Source organism: Denticeps clupeoides, chromosome 6, assembly GCF_900700375.1.
Source record: "Denticeps clupeoides chromosome 6, fDenClu1.1, whole genome shotgun sequence".
Lineage (NCBI taxonomy): Eukaryota > Metazoa > Chordata > Actinopteri > Clupeiformes > Denticipitidae > Denticeps > Denticeps clupeoides.
This window is the reverse complement of record NC_041712.1, coordinates 4,159,327-4,185,173: the sequence shown is the minus strand read 5'-3', so window position 1 is coordinate 4,185,173 and position 25,847 is coordinate 4,159,327. Positions and strand designations below refer to the sequence as shown.

General features: G+C 42.8%; 1 protein-coding gene across 1 annotated transcript; it reads left to right on the top strand.

The window, feature by feature from the left end:
- The first annotated feature begins 1,779 nt into the window (after positions 1 to 1,779).
- Positions 1,780 to 23,971, top strand: hlcs (holocarboxylase synthetase (biotin-(proprionyl-CoA-carboxylase (ATP-hydrolysing)) ligase)). Its single transcript, XM_028984843.1, has 11 exons — positions 1,780 to 2,107; positions 2,385 to 2,525; positions 2,855 to 3,017; positions 3,099 to 4,066; positions 4,956 to 5,138; positions 9,495 to 9,766; positions 20,991 to 21,058; positions 21,531 to 21,691; positions 22,434 to 22,548; positions 22,638 to 22,851; positions 22,992 to 23,971. The coding sequence occupies exons 1-11, from the start codon at positions 1,865 to 1,867 to the stop codon at positions 23,161 to 23,163; spliced, it is 2,700 nt and encodes an 899-aa protein (XP_028840676.1). The 5' UTR covers positions 1,780 to 1,864; the 3' UTR covers positions 23,164 to 23,971.
- Positions 23,972 to 25,847: the final 1,876 nt, after the last annotated feature.

Here is a 25,847-nt window from a genome sequence, read left to right as displayed (position 1 = left end):
CCACTAGGCTACTACCACCCCTTTCATAATTTCATATAATTTTTAACATTGTATTCATACATTATTTATTACAGAGATGTCACCGTATGCATTGCTTTCAACTTATTGTTCAATTTGCACTGTATGTCTTGCACAATTTATTTTAAATTTCTATCCAGCACTTTCACCATTTTGTCTCTCTGTATACTGTATATGGCGAGATAACAGTAAAGTTCACTTTGCCTTAATGTTTTTTTTCTTTCAGAGTTTTGCAGATTTTTAAAATACTTCACAATAAAATATTTAATAAATTGTTAAATATGTTATTTTAGATCATATTAAAACTATCCATGAGTAATGTTATGTACTATGAGTTACTGTTGTCAACAGAGCGAAGCCATTGGCTGTCACGAATCGTGAAGTGCAACCTTCGGTCGCAAGAGATTTAGACAGGGCTTGGATCAACATGTATCTGGCATTCATGACATGTTTTTGTTCCCAGAATGTCTTATCTAACTTCAATTTTCTCAACTTCCTCAACATCCTGTCAGTGAAATTAGAAAACAAAAAGGTTCAGTGCAGTGGGGTCAAGCAAATATTTCTTAATGATCCAGAGAATCCCCAGGTCAGCGCCCTGAAAATCACATGCTGCCCCCAAGGGGCCTGACTCTGGAGAACATGAACTCTGTCCTGTAACTAAGGGTTGTGCTCACATCCTTGGAGGTGTGAGGCCACGTCGATTCGCCGCGCCACAGTGATGCCCTATTCTCATTCCCCTCAGCATAAATGATAATAGATCTATGACACACTGAAGGAATGTAATTATTTTAGTGCTAAGGTGAAAAAAAAAACAAAATACCATCTTTCAGAAGGCATTCATACATTATTTGAATGACTGCAGCATATAAACATAATAAACATAAGCGCAAATCAATGTATGTATCAAAATATATTAACATACAGAAAACATTCAGTACAGTGATCAGAGTCAAGTAATAAAGATAAAGTGAAGTGATTGTCACTTGTGATACACAGCAGCACAGCACACGGTGCACACCATGGCCGCTTCCTCAGAAGGTTGCCGGTTCGAATCCCGATCCGCCAAGGTACCACTGATGTGCCACCGAGCAAAACACCATCCCGACACACTGCTCCCCGGGCGCTTGTCATGGTTGCCCGCTGCTCACTCAGTTTACTGTACCATTTACATTTACAGCATTTACCAGACACCCTTATCCAGAGTGACTTACAATCAGTATTACAGGGACAGTCTCCCTGGAGCAATTTAGGGTTAAGTGTCTTGCTCAGGGACACAATGGTAGTAAGTGGGATTCGAACCCGGGTCTTCTGGTTCATAGGCGAGTGTGTTACCCACTAGGCTACTACCATGATAGATATGGGCAGTGGTTGGCCTAGTGGGTAAGGAAGCGGACCCGTAATCATCAGCTTGCTGGTTTGAATCTCAAACCAACAAGGTACCACTGAGGTGCCACTGAGCAAAGTTTTGTTGATGGCTGCCCAGTGCTCACCAAGGGTGATGGTTACATCACCATTACTGTACCATTACTGTGATGATCAAAATACTTGTATACAAACTATATTAGTATTGAATGTAGAGGACTGTGATATATTTTAGGTGCCTGAAAAAAACACTCCAAGTAAGAAATGATGCTTCAAATAATCTAATAATCACTTTCAACTGCTGGTAAGAACCGCAGCACTCCGACCCCAGGCGGTATTAACTTGTGGCACGTGGATGCGTGGCGTGTGACGTTCAAAAACGTGCTGACGTCACCCAGCGTCTCCGCGTACAAACACGGAAGCGCAAAGCGGTGGCTCCGTGTGGCAAAATGGACTCACAACCGGCCGCCCAGACGTAATAAACATGCTAATAACGCTGTGCTACGTCTACCTCTGGGTGCGCTATCAGAAGTGCTACACGCTGGTGATCCGCAGGACCCTGCGGCGGCTGTGCGGCGGCAGCCGGGGCGGATTCACCTTCTGCGCCGTGAAGCCGGACTCGGGGCGGCGGGCGAGCAGGCGGCAGAACGCGGCGCCGCCGCCGGAGGAGGAGACCCCGGTTTTCCTGAAGCTGGGCGACAAGGCGATATACATCACCGAGCCGCAGGTGATCCCTCCCCGCGTCCTGCCTCTTTTATTCTCTTTATACTTTTATAAAATGTATAAAGTCGCGAACGAGCAGACCACAAAGTGCCAGGTTCGAACCCCACTTACTGCCGTCGTGTCCCTGAGCAGGACACTTAACCCTGAGTGTCTCCAGGGGGGGACCGTTCCTGTCACTATTCGCTCAGGATGAGGGGGTCTGGTAAATGCTGTAAACGTGAAGGTGTTATGCCGGAAGGGTGGTGTATCGTGTGTATTGTTCATGATGCTGTTGTGCCCAGGCTTTTGATGACCTCAGCAAGTGGACGCTGTTAATGGGGTCACCGATGTTGAATGGCCCCGCCCTAGAAAGCATCGCGTTCATCATAGAAGCAACATCAGGACAAGCGGTGGGAAGTTCCCTTTGCACATCAAATAAGAAAGTATGTGTAGCATATACACTTAAAAATGTCTTCATGCGAGTTACATGCCGCGCCATAATAAAACTTATTTAAAAATCTTAGCATTTGATGTTACCTCAGTAGACGGTCTATTGTTTGAATTTTCCTTTGAATGATCTTTTTGCCTGTATATTTCTTCCTTCTTCCTAAGCCTAAATAATCAGTATGACATGATTTTATTTATCCTCAAATTAGTATTCTTTGTGTCTGGACTGTCAAGACCTGCGTCTTGTTCTTCACTTAAACAAGTTGTGCTCTAGAAAGAGAGGCGGAGAATAATAGCGGTTTTCCTTCTCGCCGTTGTCGACTAGGTGCTGAAGTGGTCTGACTACTGTCACCCTCTGGCTTGTAGCCCCGGTCTCCCCTACCGGGCCGTGGCCGAGGCTACCATCGAGAACTTCAGCCGACTGGGGGTTGCTTTTCTGGAAGATCGTCTTCAGATGGAAAATGGCCTCATACCTGACAAAATAGTCTGTAAGTGGCCGATTGGTCTTTGTTTTTCTGTGTTTAGAGGTGCGCTTCAAATTGTGGGTGTTTTTTCCTTCTTCCTCTCAGCGGTGCTTCTCGGAGAATCTGCTCTCAGGGACCTCAGCGAAAGAAGGCCGTCCACCAGCGAATACCAGGTCGAGCCGCTCTCCCTTAGCAACGCGACTGAAATCATCTTCTCCGAGCCTCCACCGTGCGAGAAGGAGCTGGGAGACGCGCCGCTGCGCCGCAAGAGCAGCGCCCGCCTCTCGACCGCCGGTGAGGGTGAACGCAGGGGCTCGTGCGACTTCGGCGAGGTCACAGACCCCCTGCCGGACCACCACCATATGGAGGGCCACCACCTCCATCTCTCCAGCTGCCATGAGTGCCTGGAGCTGGAGAACAGCACCATACTGTCGGTGAAGTATGCCTCCGTGGAGAACATTCCGGACCTCCCAGACGACTACGAGGGCATGGACAGTGACGAGATTGAGGATGACGAGGAGAGTTTTGTCGGCCAGACCAAGAGGGTGAACGTGTCCGGGAAACCTCCCAACGTGCTGGTGTACGCCGGGGGCTGCGTGCAGAGGTTCGAACAGGTGCGCCGCCTCCTGGCCGAGTGCGTGGACACGGACAGCTACACGCTGTACCCCCTGAGACCCCAGCAGGTCCTCAGCGAGCCCTGGCTGGACAGCGCCCTCCTGCTGGTGCTGGCCACGGAGGAGCTGCTCACGCCGCAGCTGCAGGAGCGCTTCCTGGCCTACCTGGCCCACGGCGGCCGGATCCTGGGCCTGTCCTCCTCCTTCTCTATAACCGGTTTAAAGCTGGTGTCCAAAAAGGCCCAGAGGAACCAGATCTGCCGGCTGAGCTTCACCAAGGCGGACAGCACGGAGCTGGAGCTGAGCGTGCTGGCCAGCGGCGGCGTGTATGTTCGGGACCCGAGCGAGGGCCACACCGGCCAGGTGGAGCTGTGGGGGGAGCTGCTGGGAGATGTGAAGGACATGGCCATCGTCAGGTTCACGCATGGAGAGCGCGGTGGAGAGGCGGTGTTGTGTCAGGTAGCGCTCTTCTGTACACCGCACTTCGTTACACTGGCCTTACTCAATGGAGTTTACTTTTTAATCAGAAACACCAAAACATATATTGCACCAAGATGCTTCACTCAAAAACATATTTTAATAAAGTTTGCTGCTGATATTATAAATAAACCTGCGTCCATTTTCCAAACCATGTTAATAATAATAACAACAACGTTGAGCTGGTCCATTTCCCCTGTTCCGCTGCCATACAGACACTGAAACGGTGCATCCTGGGAAATCTTAATGTGTGGCTGTAGTGAATTTGGGAAAGAGACTTCAGACAGAGCATTAGGGGACCAATTAGACTGATATCAGGGGACCTTTAAATAATGGAGTGTATCACATCCAGTAGGCCGTGTGGTAGTACTTTACAAAAAGAGTTACCAGATGTGATCAAAGGGTTCAACTTCATTCATTCATTCGTTGAATCTCTTTCTGTCTACTGGCAGTTGTCTTTATGTTTTCGTACAACTGCGCGGAGAGACGAATGTGTGCGGTTCTTTCTCCGTAAAAACGAGACTAAACATCTGCAAGTGTTGCAGGATTAAAGTGTCCCCAAACTGGGATATTGGACTGTAAGGACAGTCTGAGATCTCACTGTTATGTGCATAGATGAAGCTGTACTTCTGCACTTTCAAGTTTTGCCACCGTTATGTTATCAATTTTACATTTTATTGATTCAGAATTGTTCACATCTGTGTCAACAGTTGCAATCAAGTTATGTTACATATGATGTGATAACTGTTTACAACGAAATCTTGTAATAGACCAACAAATACAATCTAAATTGTACACACTGAACCATCTGTAGATGTGTGCAGTATTTCATAATGTAATGTTATTTTAATTAGAATTTCCGAACCGTCAGGTGCGTCTGGAGACTGCCCCCGACTCTCAGCATGTGAGGAGCCCGAAGGAGTTCGACGAGCTGAAGATGAGCAACGCCCTGCGCTACGAGGTGTTGACGGAGATTCTCACGTCACTGGGCCTGAGCTGTGAGCTGAGCCAGATACCACCGCCAAGCCCCATCTACGTCTTCTCCCCCTGTCCGGTATGTGGGGCTACTTTCATCCAGACAACCCCTTCAGAATGATACTTGGGTCTCATATTTTCTCCTGACAGTTGGCATAATTGGTCACATTAATTATGTGAAAAATAACTACTTTTAATGTAATGACTTCCGAAGTTTTGCAGTGAGATTTTTTGGTGAAACAAATGGTGAAACAACTTCTCATTGTGTCCCTGGGCATCTCCAAGGGGACTGTCCCTGTAACTACTGATTGTAAGTTGCTCTGAATAAATGTTGTAAATTAAATTAAGATGTGACTGCCACATAGACTGTAGTACCCCAGTTCACCACTAGAACGGTGAAGCAAATATTTGCAACCAGAAGACCTGACTTTGTAGCAGAGAACATGTAGGCGTGGAAATCGAGTACTGCATAATGATTTAATACTGCAAAATTACCACCAAAAACACTCCCCAGAAAAAGTTAAAAGACGTAAAAGGTGATCAGCCAGGCTCCATCACATTTCCACATGTTTCTCCAAATGATGATGAAAGTGCTTCTGGCTGATGCTGTCTGTTGTCCTCGTCCAAGTTCTTCTGTTGATGGGTAGTCAGTTAAGGCCTTAGCATACACTGGACACTCAAGTACATGTGTTGTGATTCCAGATGTTTTCCATATGTCCAGCCTGTCTAGGCCAGTTCTATTCTGAGACTGGAGGAAAAATATTTACATAGACAATGGTGGCGGAAAGGTAAGGGACGTGCTATTTAGGTACTGAATTAGGGTGGTGAGAGACAGTAGATGAGGATGTACACCAGTGTTTGATTCTTCCATTATGTTTGTGTGGGGATGTGGGCCTGCCATTGATATTCAAATGTCCCTCTTGCCAGTGATTGTCACAGTGGTGGCATGTTGGGAACGTGCACCCCGAGTTAATCAGCGTATTGCTGAATGAGGGCTACATCATCAAGAAAATGCACAAATCAGCTAAATATATTTAGCAGCATTATCCTCAGACCCACTCACTGATCAGTCTTAAGAGGTTAATGACATCAGTTATTACTTGTGAAGGGGTGTGGCTAAATAAAACATGTTTAAATGGTGTCAGGAGACACAGTGCAGCCCAGGCTGCTGTGTATCTGCTGACTGGTCAAACTGGGGCTCTAGACTAACTTTTTGCACTGGTTGCACAGGTGTGCCTAACGTTTTTCCTTAGGTGCACCAAATTGTTCTTTTGGATTGTGTTGGACAAGTATGCTACACCCCTTCCTGGTACCAGATTTCCCTGCTGGCTGTATTCCTCTTCATACTTAAATAAGGCGTTGACTTGGCCTCCCAATTCTCCAGACCATCTGTGCTCAGCTGTGGAGGAACAGGTGTGGCCCCTGGTGGCACCACCAGTCATCTTCCAGGAAAGGATCCGCAACTTCTGTCTAGATCTTGGAGTTTGTATTTTCTTGTTGTGAATGGTCAGTGTTTTCCTATCTCCACTAGATGGCAGCGAATGTCCACTCTGCAGATCCCCAGTGTGTCCAGTGTGTTTGAAAAGCCGCCAGCAGTGTGAAGGAGTTCCTGCAGCAGCAGTTAGGTGCCGACACGCTCAAGTCATTTTCACATTGCTGATGATTTGCGACTTGCTTGTGTCAGGCAGCGCGAGTCTGGCTTTTCAGAGCCTAGCGTGGAGCTGATCGTTCGGAGAAGTGTGGGTGAACTTCGGACAGCAGGCCCACCGCTGGCTCCCCTTCGCCGGCTTGGAGATCATTTACACAGCGTGCCACTTGAGTGAATTTGACAGGTTAAGTTAGTCATTTGTACACCCTCTTGGCCTTGCTTGGCCCCAGAGCCTGACACCGAGAATTTGGTTTCCGAAAGTAAAATGTATTGTTTTTCTTATTATGGGGTTTGTTTGGGCTCGCGGTGACATTTGACCCTTGCCCCATCCACTTTGTTACAACAAACCCCCTGATGATGAAAGTGTCTGACTGTGGGATTGCTTCCAGATAGTTTTTCTGCAAATTGCAGATGGCGGAGGGGGGGTGGGGTGGTGCTACATAGAGCGTTCTCTGTGCACCTTGCTGTGGAAGAAGAGTGGAGGGCCTGTGCTGCGGTGGCGGCTGCTGAGCCCATCACACAGGCTGGGTGGGGTCATGGGAGCTCCTCCTCATCAAGGCCCCATTTATCCCAGCCTGTCCGAGCCCGGTGCTCACAACACGCCTTTATCTCTCCTCTCGGTGCCACCCTTCTGGAAATCAGGTGCTCCGACATGCAAAGCAAAGTCACACTTCATAATGAATTAATAAATGCACAGTACTTTTTAAATGCATGTATAAAACTCACATCAACATAAATAAGGTATCATCCTGAATATTCTGTATTATTGACTTATCCACATCCACGTTTGGTTTTGGAAGTAGTCACATGACCTTCATGCGTGTGAGTTTTTGCAATGCAGCGGTCTTTTGAAGTCACTGTCAAAATTTGCATCAAGGGAAGTCCCTTTTTGCAATTAAATACGGAACAATATGCAGAACATACGAGAGAAAAATACACTATGGCATCAACATGAGTACTGTTTTTCTATCATTTTTTTTTATTGATTGTCACCCACAAATCACATTTCAGCATTAAAATATGAATTTTTAAAATATATTGCAGCAGATGTATTCTAAATGTGTTGTCTTATTTTCAGAAAAGTAACACTATTCCAAATATGTAAAAAATTGCATGAACTAAGCACAGATTTTTGCATGATAAATATGACTTGAATGTCAGTGCATCCCTGATGTCATAAATTGACAATTAGTGAGTTACTTTTATTATAAAAATTATGAAAAAATGTTTTCTCTATGTAAAAAGGTGTGAGATGCGTTATGACTGCCACCCATGTTGCGGTTGCTAAGCAGCGTTATTTAAATGCAGAATTTAGGCATGAGATTCGGCGTGAATCGGTGCAGGGGCATCAGAGCAACGCACAAGTAAATGTTGTGGTAATTATTTGGTGCTGGTTAATTCTTTCCATTGTTCCATGCCACTGGTTTCAAATTAGGGATTTATTTAGCGATACCCCGCAATCAGGGGGAATCCCTGGGACACCGAATGTGTCGAACACTGTTGAACACTGTCCCCTGAGATGTCCCCTCCCCCCGCCGCAGCCCCTCGCACACGCATGCACAATTACGGCCTCTTTTGAAGCGGACACAAAGCAGGTAATGATGGACGTGCCGTTGAGCCGATCTAATTGTTTAACTAGCGCCGCGTTGGGTGTGTTTGTGTTGTAGCTAATTGGGCCATCATCCACTCCATCTGTCTGTTTAGTGCCGGTAATATCATTTCTGGGACGGTGGGCGGGCAGCAATTTGGATTTTCCGTTTATAGACCTTATATAACTCACTTGTATGTAGAGCGGTTTCGAGTGGAATCGAGTGTTGTTTACGCTCCTCGCTTGTTTTTTATAATAACTTTTTTTTTTTTTTTTTTAGCAATTAAAGTTTTAATGTAAGTATTTTAAAATGGATGTTTCCCATTCAGCCGAATTGTCCAAAACAAGCTCCATCTTAATTACCTTTCTCACAGTCATCTTCAATAACACCAATTTGTATTAGAATGTCTGCTTAAAGAACCCTAGGTTTACTCCGTTCCATTAAACCGGAGTGTCCGAATGATGTGTTAACATCATGTGTTTACCATTAAATCACGACGCCATTTGCCACTGATAGCCACTCACTTTAACATATTCCTTCAAGATGGCCAAACTGCTTATGCTGAGAGCAGGTTACGTTTTCCGCTACCGGATGAGTGCTGCTTGGCTGGAGGCTGCCTGCAGACAGGAGGTGGGAGCATCAGCGCACTGACTGCTGGATAATAATGCACTTCAATGTGTAAGATCTCTAATGGTCTAAACAGGTACAAGCTTTTCAGTGAGCACCAGGGGAACGCAGAATCTTCAGCGAAATCCTATTCCATGCGTAATGTTGTATTTTTTATTTTTTTTTTTACTTCTTAAATCAGGAATCAGTGGTTTCAGGTTAGAAGTTTAAATTTGTCCATGTGTCCTGATGAAACTATGGATATGCTGGCATTATAACAGCATATCTGATTTAATCAAAAGAAGCATTTGACCAATGTCTCCATGAATGTTGACCTGTAAGAATCCTGTGATTGGACATTTAGTCGTGTCCTTGATTAGGGCCCAGTGCGACTGGATGAGCAATGTCTCTCCTCAAGTCCCGTATGCATTCACGTCAGTGATTTACGCTGGTAAATTAGTTATGTCTAACGGGAGCATGGATTAATGTGATGGATTATCCATGGATTCCACAGTTGATTGTTGTATAAAAGGTTTGAAATTCGGGTTAGAACGAGGTGAGGTGAAGGTACAGCCTCTGCCGTCCCCTGCAGGAGCGGAGAGGGAGCTTCCTGACGTGGCTGCGGAGGAAGTTGGACGAGGACGGCACGCTGACTGCTCCGAAGGCTTCACTCAAGGTGCTGTCGGGCGGCGATTCTCAGACGGAGCTGCCGGAGGGGGTGTTCGCCCTGCTCCCTGACCCCGTGGAGCCCCAGCCTGAGCAGTTCAACCTGCAGGCGTATACCCACCACCTGCACACTCGCACCCTGGGCCAGACCCTGCTCTACACCGAGGTCAACCCCACCACCATGGACCTGCTGGAGGGGTAATGTTCTCTTCTCTCTGGGGGGTACAGGGACACTGGAGGGGGTAAAGGTGGAAGGTTGTTAAAGGGGGAAATTGACTCATTATTTCACATTTATTTCATTTCATACATTACTGAACTCTTTAAATAAATTTGCTAACCCTTTACATGATTTTACTTAGTTGGACACACACCACTGTCCACATAAAAAAAAATACGGCACGTACCCAGAAGGTACCCGCAAAAATGTCAACTGTAGCCCTGCAGTTGCATTTTATTTCCCGTTTTCTATGTTTAAAGGGTTAATACAGGCAACGGCTGTGCAGGCATCGCTCGCAAGTCAACCCGCGCTGCTGGCGACCACCTCAGCGAAGTGGCACTGCGCTACGAGCGCCTCGTAGGAATGATGGGAAGGCCGGCTCCTGAGCTGGAACTAATTTAATGCCTGCATGACCTCACAGCAGCAGAGCCGGGCTGCAGCTAATAGAGGTCTTTGTCTCCATCTCCACATTTTAACTGGGAACTTGCCAGTCAACAGGCGGGATCCTGGTAACAGGTGGAAGCTATTAGAGCTGTCATAAAGTTTGAAAAATGGATTCTGGACCCGCGTTGAGGTGATTGAAAGTGACAGTGTTGTCATTAAGGTTGTAAGGCAGTGAAAAAAGGAGGGAAGTCTGGAGCAGGGGAGGAGGGGGAAAAAAAACTCGTCTACAGTGTGATTTCCCCTCTGTTGATTATGAGTTTAATTTCCAGATGTACCATGCCTGATTAAGCAGTATTATTCTTGAATTAAATCACATGTATAGGACACCCCCCCCCCCCAGCCCAACCTCAGCAGTTTTATGTGCCATTGTGTTAAAAGAGGGGAAGTAATACATATCATCATGTATATAAGTTACAACATTGAATAATTTGGCTGTAGGCTATCATAATAATACTGAAAAAGGGGAAAAACATTTGTTTGAATATTTGGCTTCTGCTGGTACTGGTGGTTATCAACAGGATGTATTTAGCATTTTGCTGCCGAGCAGATTTCATGTACAGCCTTTGGAATTTTCGTTGGAGATTGACCAGTAAAGCTGATTTTAATAGCCATTTCCTTTATATTATTCAAAGGGGTATGAGTGGAAAGGAAGAATGTGCAAAAGAAAAAAAAATCCACTATGAGGTTTTTCACTATGGTGAATTTAAAATAAGTTTGACATTATTTTTCAATTATAAATCCTACCTTGAGGACAATGCCAGCCTCTTATCTTATTGGTGGAAGAAAGTAGGCTTTTTGAAGGCCAGATTAATAAAAGCGGCATTGGACTGGGAAGAAGGGAGGGGGGGGGGGGGGGGGTAAAGCGCTTGGATAAGCGATCTGTTGAGAAGCTGATGAAGACGGGTTATATTGACGGCTCTGCTGAGCTCGGGGAGCAGTTTGTTTGACCAGAGTATTAGCGCTTTGTTTGGCCAGCAGCAGCTAATAATAGGCAGCCTGAGACATAGGATAGTGTTCTCACAAGGTCACAACTAGGCCGGAATCCCAATGCTCCCAGTGACCAGTTCCTGCAGGGGTGCCTGGGCTCCCATCACGCCATTTATCCGCCTGCACCAATCAACTTACCATCTTTAATTAGGTCTAGGTGCCACTTACAAAGCATGTGGCCCAACGGCCCTTCATGAGCCGCTCACCGTTCCTGGCATCATTTGTTGGATGCAAATAAGGAACTGACTGGAGAGTTTTGCACAGACTGGGAAGGACAATTTGCCACCGGTGTGCCGGTTAACTGTGTAGACGTGTTTATTTCTTAAGCACACAGGAGCAGGCCCAGTGCGATACTTTGGGGAAAAAATGCTGTAATGGTGCTTTTCCTGTTCTACCGAATCCGATACCTGCGCCTGCAGCATTTCACTTCCTTTCGTCAGTGTCTCCTGTTCTGGGCAACAGCCCTGATTTTGCAACTCCACTTTTTTCCAGTCCAGATTGATATGTACTTCCATGTAGATATAAATAAATTCACATACCAAATAGAATGTATACTTTTCTAAAACACTATAATTCTTAATAAAATTAAATACTATCATTTAAAGGAGACAGTGAAAAGTATATATTTCAATTGTACATGTAATAGTGATTGTGTAAAGAACTATTACTGTCATTTTAATATAGTTTTATTGTTTTCTTATGCCAAAAATGTCAAAACATGCGGCCCGTTTTTCATTGCAGAATGTAAAATCTTCCTCTGAATTAACACTTTGGGCACAAGGAGAGGGCTGCCCTGGTGAAAACGTGCCAGTTGTCGGACCAAAGAGCCGGCAATCACTGTTTGTTTTAACAAGGGATCCAAAATCAAAACTGACACTGTATGGAATTAGGCTCTGTTTCCTGTGAAACATGTGACCCCTCCATAGGAGGAGGGGGGTAGACGGCAATAACTTCAGCAGCAGGTTTGTACATAAAATAAAATTGGTCCAATTGACCTTACGTGCTCTGCCTCCAATTATCTCAAATTGTAAGCAGATGCCTAAAGTCCTCATTTCATATTCTTGGAACATCTGGAGCTGCGTGCAAAAAGTAAAAAGTTTACATCTCGACTGAGCAGCATACTAAGGAGCCGGAGACGGGCCGAGAGCGCAGTTGGGCGTCACGGCGATCTAACGCAAGGGGTTGTCCACGAGGATGACAACATCATCAACAAGAGCATCATCTGTGCTGCTTGAGGACAGGCACCAGAAACAGACGCCCGTCTCTGGCGATGGGCTGACTGAGGCCAAGTGTACTTCAAGACCAGCAGAGTCAGGGAAAGTGCGAATTACATCGGTGGGTAATGGAGAACGCCTGTCATTGATCACTTCCAAAGGAGGAGGGGGGGGGGGTCTATTTGAAAATGATAATTTGCAGTGCTCTTCGGGAAAACAGGATTAGCCCAATTAATCACATTTTTCAGATTAGTTGTCCTCTATTGATCAGATTTTTTCCTCAGGGTGATCAATACAAACATGCTTATGCTAATTGAGGAAAATCCTGTTTAAAAATGAGTGCTCATCGAAGAAAGCGCTTCACTTAAGATTTATATATATATATATATAAATAAATATATATCTGAATCTTGAGTTGAGTTTCGAATGCACATGCAACTCGAAGAGTTTGAGCAATTGATGTTAGGAACTGATTGATTGGTAAAACCTTACAAGAATGTCCATATGTGTTACTATATTTGACAAGTGGCATGCTCTCAGTAGATGTCTTCATCGTCTGTCTTTGATATGAAATAAAGGTTTATGTTACTTAGGGCTAACCTTTGGCAACAAAATCTTCTCTTTGTCCACTCGTGTGATGTGAGTCGCCAAACAAGGTGACTGCGGCGTTAATCCATGGCTGAGAAAAAGCCCAGGCCGGGGTGTGAGTTACCACTCCTGTCCACTTGTTTTAAGAAGTCCTGGGTGGTGGCCATTTATCCCCTGAACCCTGCCTCTGAGTACATGACCCTTTTGGGCTTAACAAAGGCCTTTGAGATAAGGCCGAGGGGTGTCTCTTCCAGCACCAGACAAAGAGCTGTTTTGACTTAAAAGATGTCCTCTTCTGCTGGGAGAGGTGGTTCGGCCCTTTCATCCACAGATGTGCTACTTTGTATGTCTTTGTTCTGTACTTGTTGTAATTACCAGCAAGACAATGGGCTGACTTGGTTGTAGAAAATGAAATGGATAATCGCACAACTGCTTCTTTTGTGACCGTCTGTTCCTTTTGCCGCCGATGCTCATGTGGATTTGAGGAACACCAGAAAAAGTTAGCATGTTGATAGAATATCTCCGGTTGTGTATGTGATTATCCACATGCCTGGATATTAGTTATGGGATTTATTCACATCCCCCCCCTGCCTTGCTTCAACCTAAAGAAAAGAAGAACTAGGCCCGCATGAGCTAGCAAGCTACTTGGACAACATGTCTGTCCTTCATTTTTACTAGAGATTGCAGGATTACACAGCACAGCGGTCATGCTTGCTATACCAGGAGTGCAAGAACGAGCACAAGTCTCCATAAATCTCTACAAAGACGACATTATGTCAGCAGACACACGGGTTCCACTCTACTGAGTCTTCTCAACTCTGATTCAGGCCTGTGATCCTAATGGACCGTTTCCCCACGTCCTTGTTTCACGTAACGGAAGAAGTGAACTGAGGACAGAAATTACTGATTCAGCTAAAAAATGTTGTTTGCATGACATTATTGAAACTACATAGCTTGATATGGGCTGCAAGCTACTTCATTTTGTTGTTTATAGCTAGTTTATATTTCCTCCCAAAATGACAGTAGAAATCAAATGTAATTCATATCCATGAAAAATTCATTGGAATTATGCCGCACACGATTTAAAGAAACTAACTTTTTAAATTAGCACAGTAAAGATATGGCTAATGAAAAGGACATTCAACAGAAATGGCCGTGGCTGATGTTTCACTCACCTCTGCTTTGAGCCATTTTCCATTCCTGTTGAGTTAGTTGTCAGTTCATTTTCAGTTCGGCAGATCAGATAGGGAGACTCCTGTGAGACTCCTGCTTGAAACCTTGCGGATTAACTCTTTGCCTTTTTCTTTTTCGAGAAAGAGAAGCCGCTGGGCTGGCAGCGCGTGAAATGTAGTGTTCGAGGCTGAACGTCCACAATTGTTGGCGTCTTATTGTTAATATTAGACACCTTTTGTCCCCCCCCCCCTTTTTTTATTCTTTTGTGGAAGTTATTGGGATTTTTTTTTATTTTTTTTTATGCATTTTTGGTTTCTCGGCCACAGACATCCTCTGTGCTGCTTTCAAAATGAGATTAACTTCTGGAGGAATGCATTAGCCCCCAGCCTTGCAGCCCTACACTGGCTGAGCTGGACTTATTATAGATTGCTCTTCACTTGAGACCCAGGGACCCCCCTGTCTTTCTGGTGCTGCCTGTACCCCCCACCCTCGCTTTTATTGACAGCCTCTCATTGAACACATAAGAGCATTACCATGTTTAGAAGTGAGACGTTTGGTGTGATCCAAGGCGTGTTTGATATTTGCATCTAAGAAATTAATTTGATGCTGCTTTTGCATGCTAATCTCCTCTGGATTGATTTCAATCAGGACAAAGCTTACATTTTTTTTTTTTGGGGTGGGGGTAGTTGTGGGGATCTATCCAAAATGGCTTGCTTTGGTTCCCAGCTCTGGGACAATGTGTTCTCCTGGAGTTTGGCAGCGATTCCAGGTCCTTAGGGCTGTGAAGAACTGGTTACAATGCAGCCGTGGGGCTGGACTGTGTCCTTTTGACTGGCGCTCAGTTGTATAGCCACTATTTTTTTTTTTAAATAGCCCATGTAACCACCACTTATTTGTATGCTTTCACTTAGCATATACTCATTATGAGAGCATTTATTATTTAGCTGTTGTTTAATCAATAACATCTTCCATTATTTGTGTTGTTCTCATGCAATTCACACAAAAAAAGATGAATTGCATATTCCTATACAACACATTTGATTATTGCATGCTGATAATTTTTTCCCCCTTTTTATTTATTGTCAGAGAAAAATGCTAACCAGGCCAACCAGGCTGGTGGAAATGGGAATGCTGCTAGAAATCCACGGAGGACCAATTTAGTTGTAACGCAAGTACACTAGTGGCTTGACTGAGAGGTCATGACTGGCCTTCCTTGCCTTGTTAGGCGCTGATGTTCTTATTAAAAGTTCATTTATTTGGCTGAAGGACTCCAGAGAGCAAGCTGGGCCCCCTGTCTGCACTCGTCAGGCCTTGATTTACAAAGGAGTGGCCGTCGTCACGAACAAGTGCACAGGGTTCTCCGGTGGTCCTGCCAAACAGTAAAAGCTCTCAATTAGGCGCAGCGCTCAGCCGGGCTGCTTAACCTGCCTCAGCAGCGGGGAGGTCATGTTCCTGTGGGCAGGGCCTCACCGCCTGCAGACGCACACAGGATCCATCCAAGCCCGTGTGTGTGTGTGTGTGTGTGTGAGAGAGTGTGTCTTTGTTAACGAGTTTTCCTCGCTGTGTTTATACCAGAGTGTGAATGCACATTTGTCTTTAGCATTATTCCATTTTCATCCCCCATTCGTGATTATTTTTGCCAAGCTGCAAGTCAGAAATAAAATTTCTTATTCGTATGAAGGTTTTTGCCTAACACATATATTATTTCTATGACGGCAAATTAGAAATAAAAATATGGCCTCATAGACATCAGTATATATCTATTAAAGGGATGGATAGTACTTCTGACCTCACTATATCTGATTCAATTACCATGACTTTCATGGCTTTAAATTATTCAGTCTGAAATATTTGCATTTGCAAATGTGGAAATATTTTACCTACAGTTAACCTTTTCACTTGTTTGCTTTGGGGGAATAATTTTCTTAAAAAATAAATAAATGTTTTCAACCATAACAATGAACTGTATATTGTGTTTGATTTTCTCAGACTTAAGAACCATACAAAAGTCACAATTTTAAATTATGTGCAATTCAGATTAAAACGTGTGCACTGCTGCCTTTTTATTTAATAATTATACTATTTATTGAAAATGCTAGTGGATCTCTAGTGGAAGTTATCATTTTTTTTTATCTTGTTTTATCTTGTGGGAAAATTAAGTGAAAATTAAGTTAAAAAAAGACCTTTGGAGCGATTGTTTGGGTGGAGAATTTGGAGGATTAAACAGTGAACTGTTTAATCTGCTTCAATGCTTCTTCCCCTTTGCATGATAAAAGCCTGGATTCCCGGTCTGTGAGCTGCCAGTTTCAGAATCTTTGTTAAGCGCAGAGTAGACAGGACTGCTTTTGGTTAAGCCTTTGTGTAAATTAATTTTCCCTGTAAATGACAGATTGTTTAAAGATTTCTTCCCAGTTTGCTGGCAGTGTGGTGCATCCAATTGTCAAATATAAAGAACAATACTTTATATTTGCCAGAGGGAAGCCAGATGGACTGTTAACAGAAGCAAAGGTTCTTTTGCACGTATTTCCCGGTGTGTCCACAATGCACATATGTTGAGGTACAACATTAGTCTGAATTACTGGACTTTTGTAATTTTGATAAGCGAATACCACGCAGTGCCCTGTCTGCGATTATTCCCCAATTGTTCCACGGTTTTCATTGTTTCAGTGAAATGTTGGATTGTGGATTGGAACCCACAACCTTCCAGTTAAGAGTCGGCTTCCTCATCCGCTAGGCCACCAGAGCCCAGTTATGTGGTGGGTTTATAATTTTTTCCTACTGTGTCTGAGTTATGCACCCTCTATGTTACAACCATATTTTAATTACAGGGGAGCTTAGGGTTAAAGGACATGAGCTCCATTGAAAGTGTTCTCTGAAACAATTAGTTATAGGTTATATTTCATATGGTGTACATTCAGAATTTGCGATGCAAGACTCTTAACGCCTACAATGTTTTTACATCTTGAATCTGGACTCCTGTCTTTTTGTGTGTGTAGTCTGCATGCTCTCCCCACGTTGGCCCAGGTTCTCTCCTGTCCTACAAAGGTACAGTATCTCACAAACGTGAGTACACCCCTCACATTTTTTGGAAAGCACTGAAGATATGACACTTGGATACATAGTAAAGTATGTATCACAAAGTAGTAAAGTATGTATAAAGTGATGTAAAGTAGTCATTTGTGCCCAATTAGCCATTTCCCTCCCTGGAGTCATGTGGCTTGTTAGTGTTACAAGATCTCCAGTGTGAATGGGGAGCAGGCATGTTAAACTTGGTGTTGTGTCTCGCATACTGTACATTGTACTGGACATGTCATGTGGTCTGCTGAGACCGAGATGAACTTATTTACTTTATGTGTGATGAGTAGAAAGATGAGTGTGTGTTGCCTACAGTCAGGCATGGTGTCATGGTTTGGGGCTGCTGAACATGAAGGGCAACATGTACTGTAGCATACTGAATCAGAGCATGACCACTGAGCAAATTCTTCTTCAGCACCTCCAAACGATTCTCGGTGAGGTTAAGGTCTGGATGACGTCTCACGGGCAGAATAACCTGGTCATTCAGTAGATTCATTCATTCTTTGTGGACATTACAGTCCTGAAGCCAGACATGACCAAATCCTGTTCTACATTAGACACAGAGTTCAGCTGTTTTTTTTTGTTTTTTAGTATTTGATTTCACCAAACGTTTCAGTGACCCAGACATGATGCTGGGGAACCATCATCTTCATGGAAGACATGATGGTTCCCCAGAATCCTTCCATTTTTAATAATTAATTGGACAGTTCTTAAACCAATTTTAATATTTTCAACAATCTCTTTAGTATTGCTGGCTGGTTGTACGATCTCAATACAATTAAGCTTGATCTCGGTGATCAGGTTTGGGCATTTTACTTTTCATCAAAATCAATAGAGCAGAAATGTGCATATTTTGGTTGTGTGTGTGTTTACATTACCGTTAAAAGGAGACACATTGCTGCCAGGCATCCCAAGTCCCTCGAAAGTCCAGGGAGTCTCCTGCATATTGATAGCGGCTGCTTGATGGCCACAATATTCAGAAACTCAAATATTCCAGAAACTAGAGCAAGCAAACAAGAGCATGCAGCGAGACAGTATCGGGTACATCATGCACTTGAGAGAAGCATGAACATGACTGGACGAGAGAGAGAATGTGTGTATGTTTGTGGATCACTGTGTGTGTTCCCTGTTTATGTAGCCTGTGCCTGTGCTCAACAAGGACCATACTGATTGGTTTACTTAGCAAAATAAGATTTGATTTAAATGTTTTAGGTACAGTGGAGCATCATGGCCCAAAAAACAAAAATATGAAATGCATTTCACCTCACCACTACAGGTTTTTGCAGGTTGGCATGTCTGGGCTGAGCCGCTATAATACAAAGTACAGTACAGGCCCAAAGTTTGGACACCTTCAAATTCAATGTGTTTTCTTTATTTTCATGACCATTTACGTTGGTAGATTCTCACTGAAGGCATCAAAACTATGAATGAACACATGTGGAGTTATGTACTTAACAAAAAAAAGGTGAAATAACTGAAAACATGTTTTATATTCTAGTTTCTTTGCTCTGATTACTGCTTTGCACACTCTTGTCATTCTCTCAATGAGCTTCAAGAGGTTGTCACCTGAAATGGTTCTCCAACAGTCTTGAAGGAGTTCCCAAAGGTGTTTAGCACTTGTTGGCCCCCTTTGCCTTCACTCTGTTGTCCAGCTCACCCCAAACCATCTCGACTGGGTTCAGGTCCGGTGTCTGTGGAGGCCAGGTCTCCACTTTTTGTTAAGTACATAACTCCACATGTGTTCATTCATAGTTTTGATGCCTTCAGTGAGAATCTACCAATGTAAATGGTCATGAAAATAAAGAAAACACATTGAATGAGAAGGTGTGTCCAAACCTTTGGCCTCTACTGTACACAGTACCACGTGAAATAGCCAGCAAAAAGTCAAATGGCTGAAAACGAGGACAGTGATAGTCATGGTTTTATATGTTAACAAAATGTTTGTTATCTCTGGTATCTTCGGTTTCAGTATGGCAATATAAGGGAAAAAATGAATAAGTTATGTTATCCCACAACTAGTGGTCAGAACTATGAATAAGTGTGACGTGTATGTAGTACTTGTCGTGCCATACTACTGGGTAGATCAATATAATCGTATGACCGAATTCATACAAGCAGTTTGAAAACTTGCCATGTGATGCAAACTTCCACAATAAAATTCTGTGAACTATTCTGACAAAAATATTGCTCCAAACATTTCAATGTATAATGGGTTTCAAAACTGTCTAACACTTCAATGTTTATGCAATATCTTTATATGCAACTAAAATGACCAAGATGGTGTGAAGCACGGGACAACAGTGTCACTGGTCTAAAATCTACACGAGTGCTGTTAAGTTTAACATATGATAGCCAGTACTAAGAGTTTAAATGTTGTCCATTGTACAAGTATTTTAATTAGGCCTGATTCACTGTTCAGTATAAACTGAACTTTGAATATCTGGCTTATGATAATAATTTTCTTTGAATTCCATTGACTTAACTAACAATTTTACAGTTTTTTTTAAATATATGGAAATTAAGTAATGTTTCACATTGTACCCATCTTAAATATTAGGGCAAGTAAAAGTGCAAATATTACACAATCTTTTTAGCATTTTGCTTTATTTTTCCAGCTAATCTCCTAAAAGTATGTTGTGATTAGTTTGTTTGCCATATTAAATGAGCAGCTTTTACCGATTTTCTTAAATCCTGTTTTTTTTTTTTTTTTTGGATGCAGTTCATGAAGATTTGTATGTTTTTATTTGCACATTACTGTCTTCATGAACAATTCTGTGTTGGTTTCTGCCATTAAGTTCATGTAACCTCTGTTGTTCTTGTTATTTTGGCCATATGCACTGTAACTGAAAGTATTAACGTCTTGCATTATGTAGCAAGTCCTAAAAAAAAAAAAAACTGTACTTTTGAGGTGTTAAAATAGACTCTGGCAAAGACCTTTCTTAGCAGTTGGTTTATATTTAACTGGCAATTTGATTAATGCTGTATGTCCACCTGCAGTGAAACAAACAAGAGGTGTCGAACAAACATTAACTCCGAAATACTGCCATGCCGGCCATCATGGCAGCAAAGGAAGTGCCAGGGAGTGATTCATCTACCAGCACACATTCCTGTAGTCTTTTACACTATACACACACACACACACACACACACACATATATGTGTGTGCATGTGCGCATAGTGTAAAATTATTTATATATCATTTTTTTGGGTGGACAACACTTTTGACGCTGTGGCAAACGTGAATGTAAGATGCTTAAGGCAAGCAAATGAAAGGCCATAAAACTGTTAGCCTGTAGTACTTAGGTTTGTTATTGTTCTCAATTAGGGAAAGGGCCATTTTTTATGTTGCCATTGTCACCTTCATCTAAAATGCTTTGACACAGGTCAAGTGGACATTTGTTTTCTTTGCTATGGGTGTTATGAAGCCAGTATTAGTAAGGTTAGGAGTTCAATTGCAGTCCAGGGGCTAAAAAGCCACTTGTGACTTGCTATGAACCATATCGTTAAATGCTCTGGGTAATGATTCCTTAGAATGACCAGTGTGTGGTGGGACTGCACTTCACACTTTCACACTGTCACATTCCAATGCTCTCACTGACGTTATTTGACTTATTTATCATATTATGTAATTGGATTGTCAGAAGTAATTTTTTGTTGGATGTTTTAAACCTGTTTTAACAATTTATTCTTTTTTTTTTTGCTTTTTTTTTTTTTATTCCCACAGGTTGATGCTCCAGTTGCCTGAGGAAATGGGGTTAATAGCTGTAGCTCTTCGTCAGACAAAGGGCAGAGGTCAGTGCCTTTCCATTGCAACACTTCCAGCTACACCTTCACTTTTAGTTTAACATTCACTCCTTTAGTAACCGCAGCTGTAGGGAGTTCCTACCTGAGTGACTCACCATCACACAGAAACATTCTAGTTATGTTTGGGCTCTCGTTTTCAGCGTAGGCTACTGTGTATTCAAATTTCAGTGTCACTCTAAATTTTGGCTGAAATATTGGTGAGTATTTTAAGACCTTAATTAAGGTCTATACAGACTATGGGTGCAACATATAAACAGAAATGTAGAACACATTTGGGCCAACTAAAATATATATAGCATGTATTAAATACTCATAATACAGCATGGTGAGAAGGTGCTGCTTGAACATAATTCAGTCATGTTCAAGCTACACTTTGGGAACATTTTCCGAGTGAATTTTTGAGCGACTTCCAACTTTAATCTTATGGAGTTGTCTTGTTGTGTTGGGATTTGTTTTTCAGGTAGAGGAGGGAACGCTTGGCTCAGTCCTCTGGGTTGTGCCATGTTCACTCTTCATGCCCAGATCCCCATTAACTCCTCCCTGGGACAGAGGATCCCCTTTCTACAGCACCTGGTAGCCCTCTCTGTGGTGGAAGCTGTGCGCACGCTGCCTGGATATGAGGTATTTCCTCCCCCTTCTACCAATGCGACTGTACAGATTCTGAGTAGCTTATCCCATCGCCTTGGCCTTGTCTGCCGCCAGAGAAGACCCCGCTGATTCTGTCGCTGAAGCAGGTGCTGCAGGACTGCCTCCCACTACAATAATCATAGGCAGTCCTGTCAGAGCTGGCTGCAGTAGGAGTGGATGAAGGTTCACAGCAGCCACAGAACGAGCCAACGAACGTATTCAGTTCCTGTCACTGACTTGCATATGTAAAAGAGTCTTGGCTGGTTCTCAGGTTGTGTGATTAGAAACACCCAAGACTTTTGTTTATGCCACTGCTCCACTGAGACGTGTTCTGATTGAGTTAGTGCCCTGGGCAGGAAGTATTATATGATGTAAAAAAAAAACAACAGGTGGTGCCTTGAGTAGCCATTTTTCTTTGTTCTAAACTTTGAACAAAAATTAGGAAGACCAGGTGGAATTTGAAAAGAAAAAGATTCCCACTGGGAGGGTGAATGAATCATAGGTACATTTGGAGAGCCAGTGTGTCCGTTATAGCCTATGTGCTGCAGACGAGCCAGAAAGGACCATCAAAGCATGGAGAAGGAGCTGGTCTGGTTGAAAGATATATTTTCCTTTTTTATTCCCAGATCACAATTACAGATGTTCAAATTTTCAGAGAGTGTACCTTAGATGTATTCATGTCCCAGAACTCAAAGCCTGAACTCAAAGCCTTTTTTTTTTTTTTTTTTTTTTACAGAGCATTGACTTACGTGTGAAGTGGCCGAATGACATTTACTACAGTAACCTGATGAAACTTGGTGGGGTTCTGGTAAACTCAACAGTAATGGGACCCACTTTCCATTTACTTATTGGTAAAGTTAAATGAACAATGTCCATGTCAAATGTTGACCATGTCAAAAATAAAAGGATATGATCAAATATATACATTTTTTTATTCTAGGCTGTGGATTCAATGTCAGCAACAGCAACCCGACAATCTGCATCAATGACCTGATTGTGCAGCATAACCGGGAACATGACTCCAGCCTGGAGCCCCTGAACACTGCCATGCTCATCGCTCGCACCCTCACCCACCTGGAGAATCTCATCTCCGCCTTCCAGGAAAGAGGTCCACAGGCAGTTCTGCCCATCTATTACAAGAGATGGGTGCACAGGTAATCAAATCTATCAACGTGCAGTAGATTGACGAGAGCTCTACTTTGATGTAGCGCGTGTTGCTGCGCAGCTTTACCTTGTGACCTGTATTGAACGTTGATCTTGCATCTGTTTCACTGCTCTACTGCCTCTGTTTCAGCGGCTCAGTGGTGAGGCTGTGGAGTGAGGATGGTCCAGAGGCTGCTGTGGTGGGGCTGGATGACAACGGCTTCCTGCAGGTGAAGACTGCAGAGCAGGGGGTGGTCTCGGTGCAGCCTGATGGCAACTCCTTTGACATGCTGAGAAATCTGGTTGTCACTAAGCAGAGCTAGGACTCTATACTGCAGGATCAGTGTCCTCTTCAGGAGGAGGGTTAATTGGTATCCTGAAGACTGGACCAAAGTTTAGCAATAGAAACTGCATAGGTCCATTCATTTCTGTCTTCAATCTTTGTTTGGATTATTCATAATAATAATAATGTCAAAATACCACTTTGATTGATTTTCATTTATATCTGTAAGTTATTTAATATGTCCAGTGACGGGAATATAACCTGTTTAAAACAGTCTTATTGGGGTGCTATGGACTTATGTACTTACTACTCATATAGTTAATTTAATTAAACAAAGTAATGTTACTTTCTATACAAGTCATTTCAAGTGAAATTACAATTAAGTTCTCACTCATCATTCCCATTACTTTTACAGATTTGTAGTACTTATGGTGTGTAAAGGATAAAAGACTCAATTTCACTGAGTCTTCACTTCAAGTGTAGTAATAAACATGCATATAGTTGACTCCATAGGGGTGTTTGTAGTTCTGTGTGTATAAGATGTGCACATCTTTTTTTTTGCTACGTTGGCAAATATTGTGTTTGTAAGACATAAAGAAACATGCAGTAATTTGGTATTTATGTTGAATGGCTTGGTGTAATCTACTATTGCATGATGCGCCTGAAGTGATTATCAGTGTTGCAGGGTGGTGTGTATACTTTAGACATACACTTTATACTGTACACCATCTATAACTATACACTACAGCAGTGTAAGATTTTATAATGATTTATAATTTGTATACAGCTGTACTATAGTGTCTAAGGTGTTAAATATCTTGTCATTAATAAAAAGTATTTGTGGAATATTTTCATGTCAAGTCATAATTTTATTTTGCAGCACAATAAAATAAAACAGTATGGACTAAGTCCATTTTGACTGTTCAAATGGAATTGTCTTGTTACGGACAAATAGTTTCCCCAATCAGCTATTTTAAAGGCATGGTTCGGAGTTAATGGTTCTACACTCTTATGGCAGGTATAAACTTGGTAACTTTTTGGTAATTACCAGAGGTGGAAAAAGTACTGGAAAAACTTAAGTAAAGGTATCTTCACTTTGCTTAAATTCTACTCAAGTAAAAGTACCTATCAAAAAACTACTTGAGTAAAAGTAAAAGATTACTTAACTTATTTTTTTCTTTGAGTAAAAGTTACTTTCAATTACATGATTTAAAAAAGATATATCCAGTATAGCACTAGTTGATTTTATGCAACCCCATAAAACATTTTTAAGCACAGTTGGCCACAAAAGTACCAAATTCTGAATTGTGTGCTCCTCAAACATTACAATAAAAAGGATCAAAGTATCCAAGACTGAAATTGTTCAACAATTTCTTATTAACAAACTGTGTTTTTCGTTCTTTCTATAGCAAACATAAATATACCAGTTGTCTTTATTGACAAATGAGCACACTGACTGCTGAAAGAAGAAGTGAAATAAAGCGTCTTGCCCCGCAGAATGTTACAGCGTTAGACTGTAAGGCTCTTGTTCCCTTTGAGCAGTGTGATGTATGGAATACACAGGCAAAAACATATACAGTGCATCCGGAAAATATTCATACTGCATCACTTTTTCCACAGTGGTCACTTGTGTCGGAGCTCCAGAGGTCCTCTGTGGACAGAAGAGAAACTTCAAGAAGGACCAATTCTGCAGCAATCCACCAATCAGGCCTGTATGGTATGTATGGAGTGGCCAGATGGAAGCCACTCCTTAGTAAAAGGCACATGGCAGCCAGAAGGACTCTCAGACCACGAGAAACAAAATGTACTGGTCTGATGAGGCGACTCTTTGGTGCCAATGCCAGGCATTATGTTTTCTGAGGAAACCAGGCCCCGCTAATCACCAGGCCAATACCATCCCTACAGTGAAGTATGGTGGTGGCAGCATCATGCTGTGGGGTGTTTTTCAGCTGCAGGAACTGGGAGACTAGTCAGGATAGAGGGAAAGATGACTGCAGACAACTACCCAGACATCTCCCTTGGTGAGCAGTGGGCAGCCATGACCGGCGCCCGTGGAGCAGTGTGTGGGGACGGTGCTCAGTGGCACCTCAGTGGTAGGAATATAGGAAGAGATCCGACTCCGAAGTTGAAGGAATCTAAAGATTTTTTTTATTCTTAGAAACTGGTGCTGCATGTAACATTTAAACAATTAGACAAAGTTACATACTGACATAGAGTGAGAAGCTTCTTCTGTATTAATCTTAAATCTTAACAGAAGGTTTTGTGTCAACATTTGTTGTAGTAACAGGATTGGGTGATGCTTTTTTAGATCAAAGTAAGGAATACGAGGAGTTGAGACATGACTGGCTGTCTAGGACCAGCCACGCGAGTGACATATCATCAATTGCAGAATCCATCCAATCCATCCAACATACTTCTTATATTGGCAGAGCAATAATAACAAAAGTTAGGCAACAAAAGACATTTTACATTTACATTTGGCAGACGCCTTTATCCATCTGATGAAGATTTATATTTGTTGCTGCACAGTTTACTGGCATAAATTCCCTTTTCTGTAAATTCTTCTTATATCCTGAGAAGTTTTGGTTCACTAGTTATAGGCCCAAATACAAATAAAAGCATGTTGTCAGCTTTGAACTTTTTCAAAACACCTGACTGTTCTTATAATCCCATGGCCAAAACCAAGAGATGCCTTCAAACTCTGTATTAAGAGAAATCAGACAG